We start from the raw sequence: 20120 nt of genomic DNA on the forward strand, positions 1-20120 counted from the left end.
TAGAGGTAATCTGTACTCGTCACCACAGCCAGGATATCACCCTTAAGTTTGGAGATGAGCAAGGTTTTTCTTGTGAGAGAACTCCCTCAAAGAGGATGCTGCATGATGGTGTTGCCACCTGGATCCCGCTGATGGTGTCTCCCTTTCAACCCTGCGAGAGAAACTCCAGTGCTTCTGTAGCTGGGTTCAGTTATGACAGCAGTCTGTGCTCATGACGCTCTGTGAAACTCCGCAGATCTGAAAGCTAAGCACACCACCTGAGCCAGGAGGTCCCGCAGATGCTGTATGTGATGACATATTGTGGGAGGTGACGTCTGAGAAATTTTAGATCGCTTTGAAAATCTAGATGAATGAGCTTGACTAAAACAAGCGTGACAGATTGAACCGAGAATCAAGAAAGCCTTCACCTTCACCAGAGATGTTTCCCGGGCCGCGCTACCTGTGGGCTGGCCCTACTTTTCATTGCGCAGCCTTTCACAGCTTTATTTATTCACTCTTGCCTTAATAAGCCATTCTCCTCCACTTTCCTTTCTTGTATCTTGTGATCTCACGGACTCCATGGCATCTGTAAGCATGAAGGGGAAGCATGCAGGCCCAGTTAAAACCTCCTCTTCCCAATTTTCCACTTGGCTATGCAGCCTTCCGGAAGCATATTTCGTCTTGAAACAGAGACCGTATGGATACCTAAAGTCAAAACGTAGCCTCTCATCCACCAGTCTTTTGAGGCAAATATATATTGATGAACAGCAACGGTGTCTATCCTTGCCAGAGGACTGAAAAAATAAAATTTATATTTTTTCATGAGGGGAGTAAGAATGTTCCAACAGTTTCTAGAACCCCGGGGCTTCCAGATAAGGCCCCACCATGCAGTCCAGTCCTACTTCTGTGCTTTAGATTCGTGTGTGAAATCAAGCTGAGGGTGGAGGCCAGCCTGACAGAGAGCATCAGGCCCTTCAGGAGAGGGCCATTGGTCTGGCCATTGTGGGGGTGCACGTAGGGGAGCTGTCACGAGAGGGGTGGAAAGGAAGCTCCCCTAAGGGCTATGACTGCAGCCCAGGTGGGGAAGATGAAATGATACTACTGATTTACGCTGGGAACAAAGGGGGCACATACATGTACTGCGAGGTTTCTTTCAGAGCAATGTTTGACACCCATCCTCACAAGATACGCAAAACCTTAGATTGCCAAGTAAGCCAATGCTTGGATGCAACCCCTCCATTGGAAAACAAAGCCAACATCATTCTATCTTTTGAGGTAATGAGCACTGAGAAGTGGTCAGGTTTTCTTTTCTTTTTCTTGTCTTTCACGGTGGCATCCATCGACCTGCACCTTACATTCTGTGTAAGATGCACAAAGGAGAAATGCATCTTACTTGGGACACCAAGCATTCTGCATTCAACTCTATGTGGGCACATATGTCTGTGGAAAATTCCAGAATGGCAAACAGATAATCTAGTGGTATATTTGACCAAAGACTCAACCCACTTCCCCAGCCCGTATCAAAGATGATTCCAGTTTTGCATAGCCCTAAGTTCCAGCTCCCTGGGAGCCCCTCTGCCCAGACAGGGTGCCCTTGTTCTCATGCAGCTGCTTCCCTCAAAGGGAGGTTGGGTGCTGCTCCGGGTGGACAGAGGGCAAGTTCTAGTTTTCCATAAAGTGGAACAAACCTGACAGAGCAGGAGCATGGCCACTTTTGCAGCTCTCCATCCTCCTTTTTCTCCTGTTTTCCCCATCCCTGTGTCTTCTTATATATGATCACAATTCCAAACTCCTGGATCGTAGACTGTATTGAAGTTCCTTTTGGCCCTTTCTGGAGAATGTGCTTGCTCTCCCTCCTCCTCTCTCATGTCATCTTGTCTTTGGTTTTATTTTCGCCACCATGGCGGGTCTGTCCCAAACGTGGGGTGCATCCCTTGTGTCTCCTTAGCACCCGGCATGGTTATGTGGCAGGCACTATTGCACTTACTTGATCCTACCTTAAATGTCCTGTCTTTTATTTCCCAAGCGCACTATCTGGATAGGGTAGTTAAAGGTATGGTCTTCCTTCCTCTATTTTCCTATTGTCTTCGTGTGTGTGTTTGTGTATGAGCATAAAAGAAGAAATGTGTATATAAGAAATGTATATACACCCCATAAAGCATGGTGTCGAGATGCTGCCACATCCCCAGCTTTGTCACAGCATCCACTACCCAGAGGGTGGGTTTTTGGTCACACGGTGGTTGATATACCTGGAGTGTCATCCTTCCCCTTAAAGCGCTCAGTCTGTTTGTGACATCACCATTGTGCTGTCCTCCTTCCCTCCCCATACACACATACGCCACTCACTCTTTCTGCCCCATCTTACGTCACCCTGCCCATCCCTTACACAGACCCTGGTCCATCAGAATTAAGATGCTGAGGACCAGGGTGGGTGGCCTGAGAAAAGAAGGGGCCCCAGAGCAAGCTAAGGAATCTTAACAACTTCATGACATTGCTGTTGTCGTGTTGACTCATCCAACAGCTGCATGCGAAGCACCCACTGGTGCTAGTGCTACGTGTTAGATACTGTGATAGGCTCTGGAGAATTGGGGAAACAGACCCCTGACCTCAGGGAGTGGATGGTCTGTTTGTTTGGGTTTTTTTTTTTTCCCTTTTCAGAGAAGCCCCAAGTTTGGTAAGTCTTATCTTTGAGGAGTGTTCCCTACAGGCAAAGTCATTCCATTTTAAACATCTTAATTAATTAGGTAGTGCCTAATTTTCCAAATAGGCCTTATTACTCTAAGAATGTGTCTGAGAAACACATTTTTAGGTATGTGTGTACCTAAAAAAGGCTCCGAGCCCCCTGAGGAGAAATACCACGCCATATTCGTCTTGTTGTCCCGAAGTCGTGACACATCACCCGGCACAGAATACATGCTCAGTGGTTAATGACAAATACTTCACTGTCAGACTGCCTGAGCCTGAAGGCCAAGTCCAGCAGTTAACGAACTGGGTGACCTTGGGCAAGTTACTTAACCTCCCTTCACTTGAGAGTCCTTCTAAGATAAACTTGATAACAGGATCTACCCCCCTAGGGTGGGCATGGGGATTGAGCCACATAATGAATGTAAAGTGCTTAGCACACGGGCAGGGATGATGCTCAGTAGATGTTAGCTATGCTATTTTATCATTATATTCTTATTCTCACCCTTAATTTGGAGGACTTCATTAGCCAGACTAATTTTTGAAGTTGTAAAGAAAACAGCTAAATTGGCTTATAATAAGAGATAGAAGCTGCTATTTAAAAACTTATGGAAAGGGTTTGGGGGAAACATAAATGACTGAATACTTTCCAACTGGAACATCTTTGCCAAATACAGCCAAGGTGTTACTGGGGCCCATGAGATGCATGCCTGGTGTTGAGAAGCAAAGTCCCTTGCATTTTATGTGCTGGTCTTCAACAGAGAATACAATCATTCCAGCAAGAGAGAGTCATATCTGTGAGCTTCTTTAAAACAGGAATTTATTTCACACATAATCATTATCAGAGAAGTCCTCAACATAGATTAAATTTCATAATGTTAACCATCTATTTGGTAGAACTTTTCCTACTATGTGAAATTTTTTTCATACCCATCTAGTCTTAAGCAAGCCCTTTGGGTTTTTGTAAGGGAGCAGATGTAACTACTCTCATTTTATTGGAAAAGGACATTGAAGTTGTGGAAGTTGAGAGGCCCACTCTGGGTCACATTTCTAGTAAGTGGCAGAACCAGGACTTTGAATTTCCTGACCTGATCCATATTTCCAGCATTCTATCTTCTGTCCCCTTTCACTAAGAATGTCCCATAGTTTCCAGGATTCTTCCTCCAAACCACGTCTTCCAAACTGGCAGCCTCACCAGGAAGTGATGTATATCATCTCTCAAACCACCCATTCCGATCTTTAGTTCAGAAAATATCATCAGACCTTTATTTGGATTAAGCCAATAAATCATAACTTGCTTTAAAGGACAGATGTTCTCTACCAAAATCTAGGTTTGAGCCAGGCCACCATCCTGCTGACTTTCTGGTACATTGGGTACCAATCCTGAAAAAACAAAAAAGAATTTAGAGACCCGTACAGCACAAACTCAGGACTTGTTAGAGTACCATGCAGTTCAGAGATAAGCTGGCTTTTGCTCTTTGTTTTCCAGTTGGGTTGGTAGAGACTAAAAATACAACATGCACTTAACGAATATGTTGAATCCTCCTAAGTGCCAGGAAATGTGGATACCATACAACAGAAATGCTTCCTACTCCTGTATTGCCAGCAGTCTGGCAGGGAAGACACTAATAAAACAAATAATTCCATTGACGTGTGATGAGGGTTATGACAGGTGAATTCCGGGGGCCACTTATCAATGAGACCCCCCCAATTTAGGCTGCACCTTGTAGACCAACATTGTGAACTTCAGCGGAAGCATAGGAGAAAGCCACTACAGGTTTTTAAAAGCAGGATAATGACGTGATGACACTTGTGATTTGGAAGGATCCATCTGGCCATATTGAGGAAAAAGAATTGAGGGGGACTCTTTGGGGGCAAACAGAACAGACCAATTAGGAGACTATTGCCATCATCCAGGTGGGAGATGATGATGACCTTATCTAGGGAAGTGAAGTGACTGTGGGGATGAAAAAGGACAAGAGGACCAGAAAGAGAACCAGAAAGAAACGGGACGTTTTAATACATGATAGGGATATTACATAGCCCCTTTGCCACATAACTAAAAACTACCTTCAAGGATTCTGAAAGTCTTCTTGTCATACCTGATGCTAGCTTCAAGGGGGACTTCTTCATCGGCTTCAGCAGAAGGGCTGAAGATAAAGTGGTCCCTTGTCATTTAAAGGGCATCTTTTCTTTTGAAAAGCTTAGCCCTTCTCTAAACCTTAAAATTACATTATTTTGGCTCTAGCAAATGCCTGATGTGAGTCCTTCCAGAGGGGATTGTTAATGTCAGTTGGGTTCCCTGAATTATTGATGAGTTTCAGAGCTGGTGGAATTAATGAGCGTTAGTGGTGGGTAAGGAGGCATGTTGCTTTAAGAAAGTCAGCATGTCACCCCCGAGGAGGCTTCCTCATGCTGGCTAATGGGGGTGTGATTACTCCAGAAGCAAACTGCTGACTGAGAGCAAACCTCATTTAACCCCCAGGTACTCAAAGTCCCTCTGAAACCCTGAGACTGATAGGACAGTGCAGACCCTGAGGGTAGAACTTGGTGCATTTGAAGAAACTAACTGTATTTAAAGCATTCCTGTGATTTCACGTGTAGAGCTGACCCTCCCCGAGAACACCTGCCCCTCCAAGGCAGTCTCCAAGCAGCGCCGAACGTGTGCACTGAGCATCGTGTGCTAAGAGGAGCTCACTAGAGCAGGGGTTCCCAAAGAGGGGTTTTTGGAATGGAATGGTTCACGTTATTATAAGTGGTTTTGGGGGGAAATGTTCTGAGGTCAAACTGGAGAATGTTCTGAAAAATAAGCAAGTTTCTTTATTGTAAGACTTCTCAGAGCCTTTAATATGTTAATATTCCGTGTGACTTTATAGAATAAGAACTAGGATAAAATAGCTTCCAAATTTGACCACAGAAGCTTGTTTTTGAGGACCTCATAGCACTAGCATTGTACAAAATTCACTTTGAGAAGTATCGTTTGAGATTATGAGACCCATTTTAAATCCTTCCTGGAACAAAGTAAGGTATAGGTAAATAGAATATAACATAATTGAGGGCAGAGGATGATACATTGAATCTCTCTATGCCCCAGAATTAACACACACCTGCCTGGCATCCAGTGGGTGCTGAGAAAAGTTTGTTTAAATTGAGAACAATATCATCAAAATTGAAGTTGCTTTGACCCTCTGTATTGGGTCAGCTGCACCAGAAGGACCTAACACGTCATCTCATCTGAACCTTCATTTTATAGATAAGAAAATTGAAGCCAAAAGAGGAAGAGTAACTTTCCAAAGATCCCACAAGTTAGGCAGCAGGTACCAGAACCTAGGTCTCCTGTCTTCCTCATTGATTCATTTCAACAAATACCCATCAAGTGTGTGCTGCGTGCAAGGCAAGGGAATAGGTCCAAAGTTGCCTTACGGTGGTTATAGTCCAATGGAGGGAATAAGCATTAATTGCAAAATGAATACTTTACGTATACTTGGGACGCTGGCTTCCAGGGAGGACAGAGCACCAGGAAAGCATGAAGTGGTGGGCCTGCCAGGCTGGGACTCGTGGCCTTGAACCCATCTCACTGCCTCCCAGGGAGATGCATGTTGACTCCCGTGACCACATTGCTGGCCTTGTCTCAACTCTCTTTGGCAAGATTCGTATTTATGAGGACCATAGCTCTTGACCCAAAACTGAGACAGTGGGGACTGGCAAAGGATTATTTCTGGTTTGTGAATTTCTTAGTGAAGTTATTACAATGTTAAAGCTAATCAATAATAATAATAATAATAGCAGCTCTCATTTATTGAATGCCTGCTTATGTTACCCATAACTGTGCCAAATAATTGACATACATTATCTCGTTAATCTTCTCACCAACTCTTTGAATTAGGCCTTACCTCCATTTTACAGATGAGAATACTGAGGCCTAGAGAGTTAAATAATTTGCCAGTCATCACATGGGTAGTAAGTAAAAAGGTAGTATGGGGATTTGTACTGAAGTCTGCCCAGTCCCAAAGTCCACACCATGTTACAGCAAATGGTTTTAATTTAAAATTTAGGATCAAATGGTGTGAAATTGTAACTGCCTTAGAAAACCAGGATCTGAAAAATAACAAAAAGTTATTTTAAAATAGTATGTGTGAAGTGTCTAGCAGAGCGACTAGCCACGGTAGACCCTCAGCAGATGGCAACCGTCGTCGTATTACCATCCTGAAGCCTCTAAACCAGGCGTTGGCAAACTACAGCACACAGGCCAAATCTGGCCCATCACCTGTTTTCGTCAATAAAGTTCTATCAGAACACAGCCGTTCATTTATAAGTTATATCTGGCTGCTTTCCAGCTACAATAGCAGGTTTGATTAATTGCAACAGAGACCATGTGGCTCCCAAGCCTAAAATATTTATTATCTGAACCTTTACGGAAAAAGTTGTCTGACTCTGATCTACACAAGTGCCTCAGGTTTCTGTGTTGCCTTTCTGTGAGCCCTGTGTATGATTATGGGTACGACTTATGATACTGTGTGCCCTTTACTCAAAATAGTAGGTGAAAAAGGTCAGTAGAAGACTCAGATATTGTGTTCAAGCTGTATGTCAGACTCTGTGCTTCATGCATACACTATCTTATTTAATCCCATGAACAGCCCCATTTTATAAGTAGGCTGAGGCTCAAAGAAATTAAATAAGGTGCTTGGGTCATAAAAGCCACCGAGTGACGGAACCAGACTGATAGGGCTTCCAGGTCCGTGCTCTGGCACAAGGGGTGTTCTTTGCATCTCACAGGAGGCTACATCTTGGAGCAAGAGAAAGCGGTCCACTACCATTCTTAACAATTGGACTCTACGTCCTTCCTCCAAGACTGATTGTGAATACAAATGAGGCTCAATTGAAAGGCAATCCCAGCCGGATGGATAAACATTTAAATGGGACTGACTGGGGAAAGAGGGAGTCTGTAATGGTTTTGGCCAGGAAGGGCGGCTGGTCAGGTCAGGATGGCTGGGTAATCACCTGCATGCACAGCACTGCTCCTGCGCCTTTACGACTGCTTTCTCGATCACTTTTGGGGTGACCATGCTGGTGGCTTCCCACCTTTCCCAACAGGCTTCTGCTGTGCAAAGACCACAGCACTGCTTCTAAACTTCTGGAAGGATCCTGCTAGGCTTGGAGTGCATGGTCAATAAATGTTCCTTCCTTTGAATGACAAACACCGTGGCCAGATGGATTGGTTGCTGTTTGAACATCTCAAATACAAAGGAACGTGCTCCTTTCTTTTACTTTGCAATAAAAGGCAACTACCAAAGGTCCTTGAAACACTAAAGTTTTATATTCTAATTGATGGTTCACTCAGTGAGTCCATACCTTGGCCTGCGTTTTTTACTGAACAGCTACATTCACATTTGTCCCATTTAAGAATAATGGGCCAATTTTCAGTTACTCCCTGGCAAAATTCAGTCGGTAGCCATATTCGTAGCAGTCTGCTGCTCATAATAATGAATTAAGTTTTATAGATGACTTTCGCGTCCATACCTTTCCCTGAGACCAAGCAGGGATAGAGAGAAAACGCAGAAGGCATGCCAGCGAAAGCTGTTTTTTGATAGCTGCTCTGAGAAAGGAGCTAGCGGATGTTAAAATGAGGACTTGAATGAAAACCAAGTGGCAAAATAGAAGCTGAAGTGAACCGTGTAACTTAGCAGATTCTCAGACATAGATTCCTGAGCCCCAAACTCAGAAGGGTTTCAAAAGGTGGTAATAAAAAACCTGTAAATCTACCTGACAAGTAATAATAACTCCCCACCTTATTTGTTGAGCAAAGCAGGACCGAGGCAGAGTCTAAACATTGCCTGACCCTTCTTGATGAAATCACCCGAGGTTCTCCCAGACAGATGGTCACTCCTGTATCAGGTTCCCACCATATTTTGTACATCTCCCCGAGGGCACGTAGCAGTGAAATATTTTGCTTATACAAATCTGTCTCCTTTGATAGGCTGCATGCTCCTCAAGAATAAGAACTAGGTCTTATTCATCTCTATACCTCCAGGGCTGGCCCAGAGAAGGTGCTTAATAAATGACAGGCACACAGATGTACAGATGAACTACATTAGGGAAGGGCAGCTTGCCTGTACCTGCATTTGCAAACACAGACGGCCCTAGTTAGTCTGTCTTCATGGCAGTCTCCGGGGCTTTTATGCATGCCGAACCCTCTTCTTAGGGGCTATAGATAAGATGGGAAGCAACAGACCTAAGGACTCTTCCTCAAAGCAAAGACAGCTTAGGAGAAAACAGGACAAAGTAAATGAGAAGCCTAGGGTCCAATACGATTGACCCAGTAACTAGTGCTGAAAAAAGCATAGCCCTTTTAGAATGAGACCCAACAGTGCTGAGGGAACAGGAGGAGTATACTGGGGGGATGATCGCTTCATTCCAAACAGCCCCTCAGAAACAGGAAAAATACACAGGAGTGAACATGGAGCAAGGATCAGGCAAAAGTTTCCACCACTCACATTCTGACAGGCTCACATCCACTGACCCACCCTTGGGAATCCTGATCACTTTTGAAAGGGAGGATTTCAGATGCCGAAGGCGTGACTTTCAGACCTACCCCCAGCACTTTCCAACTTCCTAACCGTGCGGACCTAGCAAGTCCTTTCGCCTCTGCCTCTCAGTGGCCCTCTCAGCAAAGGGGCAGTTCCTAGCGATCCATCTTCCCCGGGTGCCAGGGGCATCAATATGCTGAAGGATGTGAGAGCATTTTCCAAGCAGGCAGGAAGAGCGTGAGTGTGTGTGACTGCAGGTGGCTGCGGACGATCAGACCTCGATTCTGCGTGCTTTGCCTTGCAGAGGGTTGCCCTGGGTTGTGCAATGGCAACGGCAGATGTACCTTGGACCTCAACGGGTGGCACTGTGTCTGCCAGCTGGGCTGGAGAGGAGCGGGCTGTGACACATCCATGGAAACCGCCTGTGGTGACAGCAAAGACAATGATGGAGGTAAGGCTCCGGCACCCAGGGGCCCCATGCAGCTCCAGTGGGGGGTCGGGGTGGGGCCACAGGGTGGCAGGTGGGCATTATCGAGGCCACAGACCCCTGGCATACCAGCTGTCCAGTCAAGGAGGCCTGCAGGCCAGGCAGAAAACTGCACATGTGGTCTAAGGAATAAGTACGTGTCTCCACTTGTTCCATCTTAATTAATTTAAATGAACTAATGTAAATAAAATTAATTGCCATCTGACAGCAAGTGCAGGGGAGAAGGCATATGGAAGAAAGAATTTTCTAGCAACTCAATAGTGGGATGATTTACCTGGCAAAGTCATGAAGTCCCCCTCACTGGAAATGGACAAGAAGAGGCCATCCAGTTTTGTGTTACAAAAAGTGGCAGAAAGGACGCCTCTCCAGGGGAGGGAGCTTGAGTTCCCTTCGGTTCACGCCCCTTCTCCCCTCATTCTGGTAATACCCTCACTGAGTCACCTTGCCCCACATCCTATGTTCCCGTGGGTTTATAATAGAGTTGGTCTTAGTTAATAGGTTTTTTTCCCAAGTGCTGCACAGTCAAGCCCCTAAAGAGGAGTGGCCTAGTCTTGTGGAACATTTCTTAGCTGAGACAGAAGAGACCAGGGTTCCAATCCCCATTTGTCTTTGACCTCTGTGTATCCCTAAGCAGGTTACTTGATGTCTCTGGGCCCCACACTCCCTATTTATAAAATAAGGCAGTTGGATCATGAGGACCATTCCAGTCCTTAAATTAGTCTAGAATTAGCCTTTGTCTTTCTGTTGTGTTACCTTGGATAAATATAATCACGATGTGCCCTACTTTCTCTCCTGGAAGATAGGTTGATTCTTCCTAATTCTCCTAATCTCAGGGGGTTAGTAGGAGAGATTAAAAACAGAGAAATGAAAAAAAAAAAAAAAAAGGAAACAGTCGACCCATTCTTTCTAACGATGACCTAACAGCTGGCCTAATCCAAATGTGTTTTTGCATTTATACTAAGGGACTTTCTAATGTACAGCACGGATTAGGAAATCAGCAGGCCAGAAACTCAGCATCCCAACCTCTGGGAATTTTCTACTTAGTGTGATTCTACAATCTCAGAGCACCATACAGATTAAAAGGCCATGTGGGGGTTTATTGTGATTATTCTGGTTCATTTGCTTTCAGTTGACTACAGCAGTTTGGAAAGGGCTATTGCAGACCACTGGTCTTTGAACCAGTTTTCAGTCCATCTCCCTGCTGCCTGCATCCAGGAGGTGGTCAGGCCTATGTGCCAGTCAGGGCCTTGTGGAATAGTTGTCAACAAGGAGCTCATAGGATTGGGCCTTGGCAGATAAGCAGAGACAGCAGGTTCAAGTTCTCCTCTTGAGAACTTGCAGGGTCAAAATGTCCCTTAATCAATCTGAAACTTAGGGAGTCCATTAATTCCTGTGTTCCATAAATATCCAGAGTTCCTCTTGTGGGGCCAGGTCCCAGGCCAGGCACAGAGATGACAGAGTTCTGTCCCTGTGCTCCAGGAATTCAGATGGGGGAGAAAAGTCCAAGGTGAAGTGCTAGTGGACAGTGGGATACTGTTACAGAGTCCTCTATTGGTCAGTGTAGGAGCAGAGGAACATTCACCTGGAAGGTGTTTCCTGGAAAGGAAGGGGTTTTCTGTTCAGAGAAATCGTCCTGGGCAAAGGCAGAGCAAAGCACTGAAGGGCACCAAGCATCCTTGTCTTCAGGCAAGAAGAAGTGCAATAATATTTGCTCTTCATAGGAAAGAGATGTCAGCCTAAATTATCCGCATCACTCCCCAGCCTTCTCCTTTACTTTGCCTGTAGACACAATTCCAATGGCCAACAATAACTTCACGTAGTTAGAAGAGAAGGGGACAGGAGCTGCACCATGAAGTCATTCCCCTGTCAGGAATGCAGGGTCTTGGCCAAAGCCCTCAAACAGCTGTTGAGCATCTGGGCAGCAAAGGAGCCGTGTGTCCTTGACAAATGAGGGGAGAGGGCACACATACAAGAATAGGTTATAAAACAAGGTTCGTCTGTTGCCTCACATGAAGCACAACCCTTGTGTATCCTGTTTACCATCCTTCAGCCTGCCCTCCCAGGGCTAAAACTCGCCAGTGTTTGCATGGGGCAGGGACACACGAGAGCCCAAAGCCCCACAGCTTCGGTGGGAGAAAGAGCTTACCATCATAGGAAACAGGGTTGATCCAGACCCCAGAGGAATGTAGTCTCCTCCAGGCGCTCTGAGAGATAAACCAGCAGGGACTAGAAAAGAACAACCAGAAAATCCTCAAGTACAGGGATTAGACCTCTTGCATTTATGGAGCATGTTACAGACTGGGACGAGCTTTTACATACCTCTTAACAAAGCTATATGGTAGCATCGTAACCTGAGCTCATTCACGTACTCAACCAACATTAAATGAATGTCTACTATGCATCAGGCCCTGTCCTGCATCCTGGAGTTTCAGAGACAAATAAGACACGGTCCCTGCCCTTATGAAGTTCATGGTCTGGAGGGAGAGATAAGCAGCCTGCAATTGCATTGCAATAAGATAATTGCTGTGGTGAAGGAGGATCCCCTCTTTCAACTGATATTATCACTTGCCTGAGCACCCTACTGGGAACTGTGATATGCTTCCTGTCCTGTGAGGCCTCCAGTCTAGCCAGGAAGACATTCATGGGTCATCATGGTTGGGAAGACAGCTAGCCTGGGAGACCAGATTGTTAAGCAAGCTTGGTTTTGTGTTCTCAACTGTAAAATGAGGAAATGTCTTACCCAGGGTCCTTTCAGCTTGGTGGGCTCTCCACCCATTGGGGGCGCTAAGGAGATGGTGCATGAGGTCCCTGCTTTGCAGGGCAGCACAGAGGAAACAGCCACCGGGAGTAGACTGTCCCCTAGTACTGGAGGGGGCAAGTCTATTCTCACTGGTCTATTACCCTCAGTCTTGGCCAAACGGGAGCAGTTTTGGTGGAGGGAGGAATGGGGCAGGCTATACAAGGCATCACAGAGTGAGCCATATTTAGCACTGGGCTGCTTTCAGTTCTGTCAAGCACACATTTGCTGGGCTCCTCCTGTCTCCACGACACCATGCTCCTTTCTGAGGGGATAGAAAGAACCAGTGAACGTGGCCCAGTCTTTCTCCCTTAGGAAGCCCACAGTCATTTGGAAGAAATTGCTATCCTAACAACCCAATCTAGTGGAGACAGAATGGAATACGTGCCTTTCTTTCAGCCACGATGTGGAACGCAGCATAATTCCAGATAAATAAGGCAGGGTGGCAGGGAAAGCGTTAGAGTCTAGTTGAGTGTTGTTCTCGGCTGATGTGACACGGGGGCTTGGAGAAGGAAATGGCAGAGTTTAATGTCGAGGAACAGGACTGGAAGAGACACTGCAGCTCCCTCCTCCTCCTCCCTGCGTGTTGCAGGCAGGGAAACAGGAGCCCAAAGAGGGGGTGTTCCATCACACAGGAAGTGAGTAACTTGGCCTGCGCCAGGGCCCAAGACTCTTGGGCCATTCCACGTGGCCTCGTAACCCTACAGTACTTCTGCCTTCTAGCAATTCACCCTCTTCCTAGAAATGCAGTGCGAGCGCTTACTCAAATTTAAATAGGCTACTACAGTTCCCAAAGCCGACGAGGGACTGAGAATGATAATCTGTATGCCATTTTACAGTTTGCAGAGCAATTATGCATCCACCCAGTAACTCTCGAGGTGTGTGGTGTTATTATCCCCTTACTATTTCTGTATAATGAGGAAACTGGGGCTTAGTGAGGGGAAGTATTTGCCCGAGTCACACAGCTGATGGGTGGCAGAAACTGTCATAGTCTGGGAGGTCTGGCCACGCTATCTCTTCAGTGTGCCCAGACTTCAGACTCGTGGTTCCATGGTAAACCCAACTGCAGCTCTTCAAGTTATCTGAGAACTTCTGGTTTCTCTTCTCTCCCAATTTGCTAGGGTTAAGGCAGTCCTTTCTAAATTAAACTTGAATTTCAAGCTTCATGAAGAATGCTGTTGAGGTATTTTTAAACTATGAGACAAAAAAAAAAAAAAGTTCACAGTATGGCTGAGTTGGGTTTAGCGTTATTAGGTTGTTTTTGTTTTCATGTGTGGTCATGGTGTATAAAACCAGAAAACAGATCCTGAATGTGACACAGTGACTCCCAGTGCACTGATCCTCTGTTGGGGCTACCTTCACCCTTAACCTGCCTGCAAGATGTCACCAGAACACTGGTTGGTAAGATGGCCGAGCAAAACCAGCAGGCAGAGGCCCAGGCCTAACACTCACTGTGAGCTCCTCTGTGTGCCCCACCTAGCAAGAGGTGCCTTCTTCATATAGTACCAGCTATGAAACCCTTCAGGAAGTGCTGTCGCATGCATCCTCTTGTCCCTCTCATAGTGACCCTCTGATGGCGGCGGGGGGGGGGGGGAGGGTGCTCATGTCATGTCCATTTCAGGGATGGTGAACTGTGGCCCTAAGGTGCGAAGTGACTGTAAAATGAGACTAGTAATTAATGCCTGCCTTACAGGGTCACTGTGAGGATTGTAAATGTTGTATTCAAAGTGCCTGAAAGGCAGGGGCACCTGGGTGGCTCACTTGGTGGAGCATCAGACTCTTGATTTCGGCTCAGGTTGTGATCTCAAGGTCATGAGATGGAGAGCCCCTCGTAGGGCTCTGTGCTCAGTTGGAAGCCTCCTTGAGATTCTCTCTCCCTTTCCCTGTGCCCCTCCCTTACTACCATGCACGAGAGCGCACAAACTCCCTCCCTCTCTCTCTTTCTCTCCCTCTCTCTCCTTCTCAAAAAAAAAAAAAAAAAAAAAAATCCCGAAGTGCCTGAGAGGCAACACAGCACAGTGATTAAAAGTGCAGGATTGGGGCGGGGTGGGGGAGGGGGGTGGCAGGCACTTGAGTCTGACTCTTGGTTATGATGTCACCGTCGTGAGTTCGAGCCCCGCATCAGGCTCCATGTTGTCAGTGTAGAGCCTGCTTGGGATTCTCTCTCTCCCTCTGTGCCCCTTCCCCACTCGATCTGTCTCTCAAACAAATAAACTTTAAAAAGAATTTTTTTTAAAAGTGCAGGATCTGTGCCCAGATGTTCTGGATTCAAACCCGGCACGCTTGCTGCATTGCCCCTGTGTGGGCTCCTCAGCCTCTCTAAGCCTCAGTCCCTCACCTGCAAATATCACTTCTCATTCTCCTGTGCCTTTCCATCTGTAAGCACAGAAGCATGATATTTATTATAAAATAAATATATAGCCATCTATAAATAATTATTTTTAAAAATTGAAATGATGCTGTCTATGAAATTTTACACTCTACTTATTTTACTTACAATTATAATGCTTCTCCATATAATAATAATGTATTTCGAACCTTTTTCATCTGTTGATTAGAATGTGTATTCCAAACTGTCACATGCTCATTGCTAGAAAGAAAATAATTCAAGTGTTCAAAAAGGAAAGTACTGGCCATAATATAGGGAGCATCCCTTCCGTGCCAGGCATTGTACTGGATGCTCTGTGGACATGATGTCTAGCCCTTCACAGCAAACCTGCAAGACAGACATTTCCATGCAGGGAAACTGAGGCTCAGTGAGCTGAAGCTATTTGCCCAGTGTCACACAGTGACAGCAGGAGAGCTAGGTTTAGAATGGAATGGGTGTTTAAAAAAGAAGAAGACAGAATATAAAATCCACTGGATTCTGAAACAACCAGACCCTTTGGATGAAGGATTTGTAAGCAGCTTCAAGGTGTGATAAGCCCTTCAGGTACTGTCGGCCCCATGAAAAACGATCATAGATTGCAATACGGATCACTGATAGATGCCACCTGGAAGGAGAAGTTTCAGGAAAACAGAGAACAAAGCTCTCTGCCCTCCTTCCTCCTCCCCATTTCCCATTGCTAGAATGGAGAGCTCACATAAGGCCATAGAATTTGGAAACCCTTCAGACTATCTCCAAACCACATTTCTTGTGATAAGAGACAAGAGAGAAATTGACCTTTAAAAATCTTGCGTTCCAAGGGGCAGATAGAGATTTTGCAAGCCTTTTCAAAGAAGGCACAGAATTTATTATAGCAAATGACAAAACCTTCTTCCCAATGTGTACAGAGAGGGAGGCATATTCCACCCCCCACGCCCAGGGCCTCCCTGGAAGCCGCTGTGCGGCCAGACTACAGACAACGGCGAGATGAGGCTGGCTGCTGGGTTGTGGAGCTGGGGCAGGAGTTAAGGGTCCATGAGTGTAAGGAACGTGCAAACAACTGTGATGCAAAGAGTTTGCTAGTTCGTGGATTTCCCGGACCCACTCTCAGCTCTGTTCTCCTTTTGGCTTGTTCACGTCCACCCCTCTAGTCCTAGTTTAAGCATTCTGTCTTCCAGGAAATATGCCATCCCTCAGCCCAAGCTGGGTTCCCACCTCCAGGCTTCCCTAGCCCCATCTCGACCTTCTTTCCCAGTGCTCTTTGGTCCCTGGCTGACCCAGAACACCGACTCCTGCAGAGGCATGACCGTTTTCTCCCTGTTTGTCCAGTGCCTGGTGCAGGGCCTGCCCCCATGGCTCCTTTCTAAGGAGAGGAATGAACTCCTACTGGGGGGACTGGCTTCCACCACACCCACGGCCCTCAATGGGCCTGCCAACGTGATTGAGCTGTTTGATTCGGAGTCCTCATATAATCATTCATTCGTTTGTTCATTCATTCAACAAATGTGATGCTCACTGTGTGCAAGGCTCTGTGCTATGCATTTGGGATAGAGAAATAAACAAGTCAGTTCCTGCCCTCTGTGGAAGGACCAGAATGTCCAAAGCATTGATAAAGATGTAGACTATAGGATAGTGCCGAACAGCTGGATTTGGAGAAAGATAAGAAACCCAATTCCCAACTCTGCCACACCTCACCAGCAGTAGGACACTGAGTAACTCATTTAACCTGAACCCCATGGTCCTGGTAAAGATAAGAAGGCTAGCTGAGCCACCAACTTCAAAAGGACCCTCAGGCACACCTTTCACTTCCTATGGAAGTTTCTGTAGGCCAGCCATCAGGGGAGATGGGCCTGCTGCATAGAAAGGCCAGGATGTGGCTGTCCTGCAGGTTAGACCCCAGAGGCTGCCCCATCTACCCTCTGTCTAACCGAGGAGGACACTGACATCAGATGGGGGGATGAGTCACCCAAGGGCCCACCACTCACTGGCAGCAGTTAAGATCACAAAATGAGCAGAAAGCCGCTGCCACTCAGGATGGTGACTGATGGCAGAGGACCTCACCCAGCCCTGGGCTGCAGCACATGTCTGCAGAGGGGACGCCAGGGACCAGCCACAGGTGTGGGGAGGACACTAGAACCTCAGTGAATGACTCACTTACTCTTTACAACCCAGGAAACCTTCAGCAATCCTGAGGGACTGATACAGCTTATTATCCTGGTTCCATATGAATAAATGACATTTCAGACATAGGAAGGGAAGTGCCAGAGGTCTCACCCCCAGAAAGTGACAGAGCCAGGGAAGGAACTGGCTCTTTGGGCTTCTGGACTGGTTTATTTTTTCTCTCATGTTCCCTACTCCCCAATTCTCAAGGTCACTTGACACCCACCAGCAGGGCACGCACTGAGGAGGGGGCTAGAGGAAACAGCGTAGCCCTCATCCTCAAGTGGGTAGCACTTAGATGGAAATATTGGCAAAAGGCAGCGAGTGCTCAGTGGACCATGCAGCATTTTAGCCCTGGAGGGCTTCAAGTTCAAGGTCACATGTACTTGAACTGCTTTGGGATGTTCATTTAGTATGCCCAGAGACCTGCATTTTTTTTTCCTGTTTTTTTCCTCCCTCCCTCCCTCCCTCTTTTATATCTTTCTTTTTAATCTCTAGTCTGAATTTTTTCTGGATACTTCCTTCCCTCTTTCCTTTGCCCTCTAGTCCCTCCAGAGGCATTGCTGCCCTCCAACCTCCAGGAGCCCGAATGGCGTCTAACATTTCCTTCTGCCCCCTTTACTTTCACCATGTACGCAGAGAGAAGAGGGAAAAAAGATATTTCTGGAGAAAAAAATGTTCTTTCCCAAAAGGTAATATTTAGAGTTCAAGAGGGTTTTACTGAAAATTTTAAGGAAACAGAAAAATGCTATTTTTCTATTTTTCTGGGTTGTTTTTTTTTTCTGTTTGCCATAAGGAGGGTCTCTCAATGGGAATAGCATACAAATGAAACATGGACATTATATGAGCCAGCCAACTTCTGTATAATATACAATTAAGTAAACTATGAAGTCCTTGGAAAATGCAAATGTTTCCAAACTAGCCAAACCAGAGAATCATGAAAACTATACATTGATGTGTTTCTAGTCTACCCCCAAATTTACTTTTCTGTCCCCAAAGCATGCTTTTTCCTCTTAACATGACTCTTCTAAAATCTGTCATCTATGCCTAAGAAAACAAAAGTGTGGAAGAGTCTATCTCCCTCCGGGGTAGCCACATGCACTGTATCAGGCTGCCATATGCTGTGTTTGAAGATGGGGGCGGGGGTGGGGGGGTGCCTGATTGGCTCAGTCAGTTAAAGGTCCAATTCTTGATTTTAGCTCAGGTTATGATCTCATGGTTCTGTTCGTGGGATCGAGCCCAGTGTTGGGGCTCCATATGGGCCTACTTGGGATTCTCTCTCCCTCTGTCTCTCCCCCCTCCTCTGTTCACACATACACATGCTGTCTCTTGCTCTCTCTCGCTCTCAAATAAACTTAAAAAAAGAAAATAGAGAGGTTTGCACGGAAGCTCACCTTGTAAACTGAGCCTTTGATAAGAATTTTGTGGGCCCCAGTCATTTTTGAAATAGGTGCTTCATTTAACAAGATGATCGTCTCTATTAGCAAAGGTTTAGGCCACGTTTACTGCTCTGCAAATATTTGCTAAGTGAATAGCTGGGAAGGCGTCGGCAGACAGAACTCTTGGCCTGGCGTCTGTCCATCCTGTGAAGCGTACAGTGAGCAATTGCACAGTCCCAGGTCCCTCACGAGAGCCCTGTTTGTGTGCCGTGGCTCCGTTTCAGAGAAGCCCGATCTTCAAGTCCCCTGGGTCTCTGCTTCCCTAACTTGAAGGTGCGTCTCTTAGGCCATCTTTGTCTCCTCAGTTCTTCACAGCCAGGCTGCAGCCAGAAAGGGCTGCCCTGAAGTGTGCGATGGAGTGGGGACCCAGGACAGGCCTGTTACGGGGCTAGCCGCCCAAGGAAGCACCCAGCCAAGGAGCTAACAGTGACTCTTATTTAGCAAGCGCGTCCTTAGGTGCTGGTCGTCATGCTAAGTGCTCCACACCCATGATCTCACCCACTCCCCTCAGCGTCCGTGAGGTAGGTGTGACTGTGCCTCTTACACACGGGCCCAGCTGAAGCTCGGGGCCCTTGCTGAGACTTTCATTTCCAGCAGAATGGCCACCTGGATCATCGCAAAGACCCTCTGATCACAAGAAACAACAATTTGTTTTTAAAAGGGAAAGGAAAAAGGAGTATGGGGATGCCAGAAGCAAGGATGAAGTGGGAAGCTAGTGCAGGAGGCACAGGGCTACTGGCAGGAGTCTGGCAGCCCTCATCTCCAGGAGCTCGATGTCTGGGGAAGGAGACAGAGAAAATCAAAATTGCAGAGCAAGGGTTGGGGGGCAAGTGCTGTGACGGAGGTCGCCCTGGGAGCCGGAAGGGCACGGAAGAGTGCCATTTCAGCAAGACTCGTAAATTCATGTTTTCCACTTAAGAAAAAATAGTTCCCAAAAGTCTCAACCTTTCATACTTAGAAAGAACTGGGCTCAGGGGCGCCTGGGTGGCGCAGTCGGTTAAGCGTCCAACTTCAGCCAGGTCACGATCTCGCGGTCCGTGAGTTCGAGCCCCGCGTCGGGCTCTGGGCTGATGGCTCAGAGCCTGGAGCCTGTTTCCGATTCTGTGTCTCCCTCTCTCTCTGCCCCTCCCCCGTTCATGCTCTGTCTCTCTCTGTCCCAAAAATAAATAAATGTTGAAAAAAAAAAAATTAAAGAAAGAACTGGGCTCGGATTCCAAGACAGCTTCTCTGACCACATGACCTTGACCAACTTACTCTAGTACTTTGAGCCTCCGATTCCTTCTCTGTAAAACGAGCGTGATGGTGACAACAGTGGCTACTTCACAGAGCTGGAGAGATTCGAGGACACATCCTTTGAAAGCATTCATTGCCAAGCATTTAGCACAACGTCCATGATCATCATCGTTGAATATAATATAAATAATAAGAATAGTAATTCCTGGCTAACCTTCCCCCAGAACTAGAGAAAAGAAAGCAGTTCTTCCAGGGCGCCACAGAGCAGAGTGTTTATAAAGAGGTAAAAGACTGGCTTCCAGGGTCTGCTCTCGCTGGTAAACAAGAGCAGGCAATAGCTAATAAAATTTCAAATTAGCCATGACTTTTCACAGCCCTTCAATTGTGCTGGCTGATTTAATGGTCAGCGTCCCTGCTCGCTGGGATTGAATAATGGAGCATTTCTACAGAG

General features: G+C 46.4%; 1 protein-coding gene across 1 annotated transcript in view; it reads left to right on the forward strand.

Moving 5' to 3' along the window:
• TENM4 (teneurin transmembrane protein 4) overlaps positions 1 to 20120 on the forward strand; it is a 383504-nt gene that overhangs the window by 269307 nt on the left and 94077 nt on the right. Inside the window, exons 13-14 of the mRNA XM_047071426.1 lie at positions 2006 to 2032; positions 9493 to 9639. Of these exons, the coding sequence (XP_046927382.1) occupies positions 2006 to 2032; positions 9493 to 9639 (174 nt within the window). The remainder of the gene's footprint in view (positions 1 to 2005; positions 2033 to 9492; positions 9640 to 20120) is intronic.

Source organism: Lynx rufus, unplaced genomic scaffold (assembly GCF_022079265.1).
Source record: "Lynx rufus isolate CCGP_SWC_20201006 ecotype Redwood Valley unplaced genomic scaffold, mLynRuf1.p SCAF_9, whole genome shotgun sequence".
NCBI classification, from domain to species: domain Eukaryota; kingdom Metazoa; phylum Chordata; class Mammalia; order Carnivora; family Felidae; genus Lynx; species Lynx rufus.